General features: G+C 33.5%; 1 protein-coding gene across 1 annotated transcript in view; it reads right to left on the bottom strand.

Moving 5' to 3' along the window:
• The window catches only part of LOC107635826 (mitotic spindle checkpoint protein MAD1), a 9,899-nt gene that overhangs the window by 2,545 nt on the left and 3,643 nt on the right, over window positions 1-3,711 (bottom strand). Inside the window, exons 9-14 of the mRNA XM_021103194.1 lie at window positions 3,489-3,660; window positions 2,154-2,261; window positions 1,851-2,054; window positions 1,307-1,469; window positions 619-709; window positions 449-518 (exon numbers count right to left, since the gene is read on the bottom strand). Coding sequence (XP_020958853.1) covers window positions 449-518; window positions 619-709; window positions 1,307-1,469; window positions 1,851-2,054; window positions 2,154-2,261; window positions 3,489-3,660 — 808 coding nt within the window. The remainder of the gene's footprint in view (window positions 1-448; window positions 519-618; window positions 710-1,306; window positions 1,470-1,850; window positions 2,055-2,153; window positions 2,262-3,488; window positions 3,661-3,711) is intronic.

Below are 3,711 nucleotides of genomic sequence, written 5' to 3'. Positions count from 1 at the left end.
TTTGAATAATAAATTTTATTATATAAAAATCTATTTATTTATTCATCTATCTATCTATCTATCTATCAATTTATTTATAATGTATAAAAAAGAATATCAAGTAATGACACAATAAACTCGTGACATATGAGATGACTTCTAATATTGCCACATAAATATTTTAGTGAAATTGCCATTTCATAATTTTTCTATCGATGTATGACATCACTTTTTATGTGAGATAGTTTTCCAGCATACCAACTTCACTACAAGCAATCTGTTATAGAAACCACCTCACAAAGAAGCATGCTAAAATGTTACTTGCAGATATAATGATTAAAAAAATGAATATGCATTATATTCAGTTAATTCACATTGTGTTTAAAAAACACCTTTTAGTGCAATAGTTTTATTTTATGCTATTTTTTCATGATGGATTTAAGTAAAACCAAATTCCCTATATACCAACCTTGTAACCAAAAAGCTCGCAGCATGCCCTCCGGAAGACTGAAATTCTGTCTGCAAACACAGTCTTGTATCTGTTCATGTTGTAAGCATTCTGTTATTCCAGAATCATATTGATAAAAAAAACATATAATGACGAAAAAGGTAGCCAGCTATAAACATCAAACAACACACCTTTCTTCTCGCTTCTCAAGTGTGGCAATTTGCTCCTTTAATTGCACTATCTTATCTGATATGTAGCTATCTACCAGCTTTCCAGTGTCACCTGAACAGTTAACAGTGATCAGGATGGAAGCCTTGGACAACTTTCGAACATGCTGCTGCTTTTTTTTTTTTCTTAATTTCTTTTTTTTCCCCATCGGGGGTGTGAAAAGGGAAGATTCTTGTTACAATTAATGTCAGCCTAAAGTAGAGATGTTAAGCTATTATCATAACGGCGTTGAGCTCTGACGACGGAAAATATACGAGAGACTACATTGGTGCACTTTTTTTAATCTGGGAGACCAAATTGTAACAATTAGAAAGTCAGGGACTAAATCAGTGCAACTTGCCAATCTCAGGGACCAAAGTGGGGCTTAACTCCTCCATCTCACTCTGTTTTCTGTTCCATTTAAATAACTTTCAGATGAGACCTCTAGACATTCTGTTTTCAAAGATTTGATATAAAGCAAACAATCTAATCTAAATCCGCAGATACTGACCAGAGGGACAAAAATAAATCAGTTTTTAGGCTCAATTCAGTCAGTATAAAATGCATAATCACTTGCAAAAGCAGGACTATCAAATCAGTTTCAAACTGTTCTTTGTCAAATCCTCAACTCTAATTACCTACTCTTCTAAACACAGATCTGTCATTGTGTACCTGATTGACCCTTCAATTCCTCAACAGCTTTCAATTTCTCTTTAGTTTTTTGCAGCTCGGTTTGCAGTGCTTCTATGGTTTGTTTGGCCTCATTATCAACAGTAAGGGTATTCACCATCCGCAGAACTTTTGTATTAGCAGCAGAAAAATCACCATGACCCAACTATAGAAGGAAAAGCAAAGATTAGAAGGTCAGATATCCATCAAACAAGAACAAAAATGCTAAGTGTGGGTGAAACAGTTTTGAAGTTAAATAAAAAAAAAAAAGAGAGAGAGAGATTAGTGAATACTGTATCTTGTGAAAAATGTTGGTTGCTCAAAATATATTTTAATTGAAATTTGAAAACTCCAATGAAGCCCTAGTTTACTTAACAAAAGAAGTAATTACATCTTTTTTATCAGAGTCTATACATGACAAGTAGAACCATACCAATGTTCATAGTAAAGATGGCTATTAAACAAATAGGAGGAACTTCAATATTAAATTCTTTGCACTTGAAAATTGAAAAACTAAACATAAATAAACGGCTAAATCAGCACCAACCTTTGCCTCTAATAAAGAAATCTCTGAACGGAGGCGGTCACTCTCCCTCTCCAATGACTTAATTCTTTTTAACTCATTATGCAACTTTTCATTAAGTAACTTGATTTCCTCATGTTGACGATTATTAACTGCTCTCTGCTCATGTAAGGCACTTTCTAATTCTTTAATACAGTCATCTTTCTTTGCAAGAGATGATTCAAGGTCCTGTTTGTATCAACCAAACAAAAAAGTTAAACAAAAAAGGTAAACAAAAAAGAGATCACACAATGACTGAAATGATAACAGGAAAGGGAAAAGTGCAACCTGAAGGGCCTGCAGAGTGCTAATACTCTTAGATCCATCTGCTGCTTCATCATTCTTCAAATTGGACATATTTCTTAATTTGTTTCTTTCCTCAGTAACAACAGCAAGCTGAAATGGCAAGATACATGTAATTGATATAACAGAACTAAAATTATTGGCCGACATAGTAATATAACTGTCATGCAGTGATTATCCACTATTATCATGAATAGACTTGCCTAGAAGTTTAGCTAGTTGTTGCCCAAATAATGGCTGTTTCAAAACAGATCCAAAGTATAATACGGCAGAAAGTTATGGTAGGAAATTACATGAAATATTGAGAAACATGAAAGATTCAAAAGAAATATCAAAACTTTCAATTAAATGGAAGTGATATTTTAACACTGACTGTCAAGCATAGTCGTGTACAGTAAACAACATGGAAACAACAATCAAGCTTTGGGGCTAATAGTGCAAGTTCACAAACTTCAGTAGAGCTAGAGCAGAAGGGGTGATTGCACCAAACAGTACTTTGCAACAGTATGGTTGTCTTAAGACAAAAATACACAAGATACAAAATAAATATACAAAGTCTTTTCTTCCCTGTACAATCAGCATGAAAAATACGGAAACTGAATAGAATATTTTGATACTTATCACAACTTTATCCATTCAAGATAAAAAGCCATAAAGTTATAAATTGACACTTAAATGCTTCATTCCATAGGCATGTTGTGATCAAGTCTCTGAAAGTTGTGTTCGCATTAATTTCACTTATAATACACGATAACTTTGCAAGTAATGAACCTACGCACTGCACATGAAGTAGGAAGGTAAAAGATCAAGGCTGCAGAAGTTTCAAATATCAGTGTTGGACAAATATGAATATGTTGCTTGAGTGATTTATAGATTGATGGGAGAATTAAACTTGTAATGAAAAGTAAGATCTGTGAATATAGTTTATAACAGGCATAGATGTTATTCATACTGAGCTGAAAAATATCAATAGAACAGAGAAAAAAAATAGAGGTTATAAAGCAGCTATGGAGTATTTCCTTGGAATTAGTGATGAAAAGTCCATTCTAGATAGTATACCCAGCATTCAAACTATCTCCTATTCCAAGCATCTAAATCACTTCTAGATATTGTTGAAAGCCACAACCTGGTAGCCAAATATTTATCTGTTAAAACATTCTAAGCTGTTTTTACCACTGCTGTTTCAATTGTCCATATTGTATGTTCTACATTAAACTCATTATCTAGAATAAACATATAAAAAGAAATCCAAAGACGATACCGGAACACTAATGAACAAGTAAAGCATCTATTATTGAAGCTGTCTCATTAAACACTAACCATTAACTCAATCTGTTTAATCTCCGATTTTAATGCTTCTGCCTTCTCTTTGGCCAATGCAGCCTCAGACTCAGCACTTTGTTTACCAATTTCAGCAACATCCAGAGCTACTTGCAATTGCTTCACACGGGAAGTTTGTTCACCCTCCTTCTGTTTGCCATCAATGATCTCTCTGCATTGATAGAAAATAACAATGTCATGATCAAATGACAGTACACTACAC

Source organism: Arachis ipaensis, chromosome B01, assembly GCF_000816755.2.
Source record: "Arachis ipaensis cultivar K30076 chromosome B01, Araip1.1, whole genome shotgun sequence".
Taxonomy (NCBI): domain Eukaryota; kingdom Viridiplantae; phylum Streptophyta; class Magnoliopsida; order Fabales; family Fabaceae; genus Arachis; species Arachis ipaensis.
This window is presented reverse-complemented; position numbering and strand designations above follow the sequence as displayed.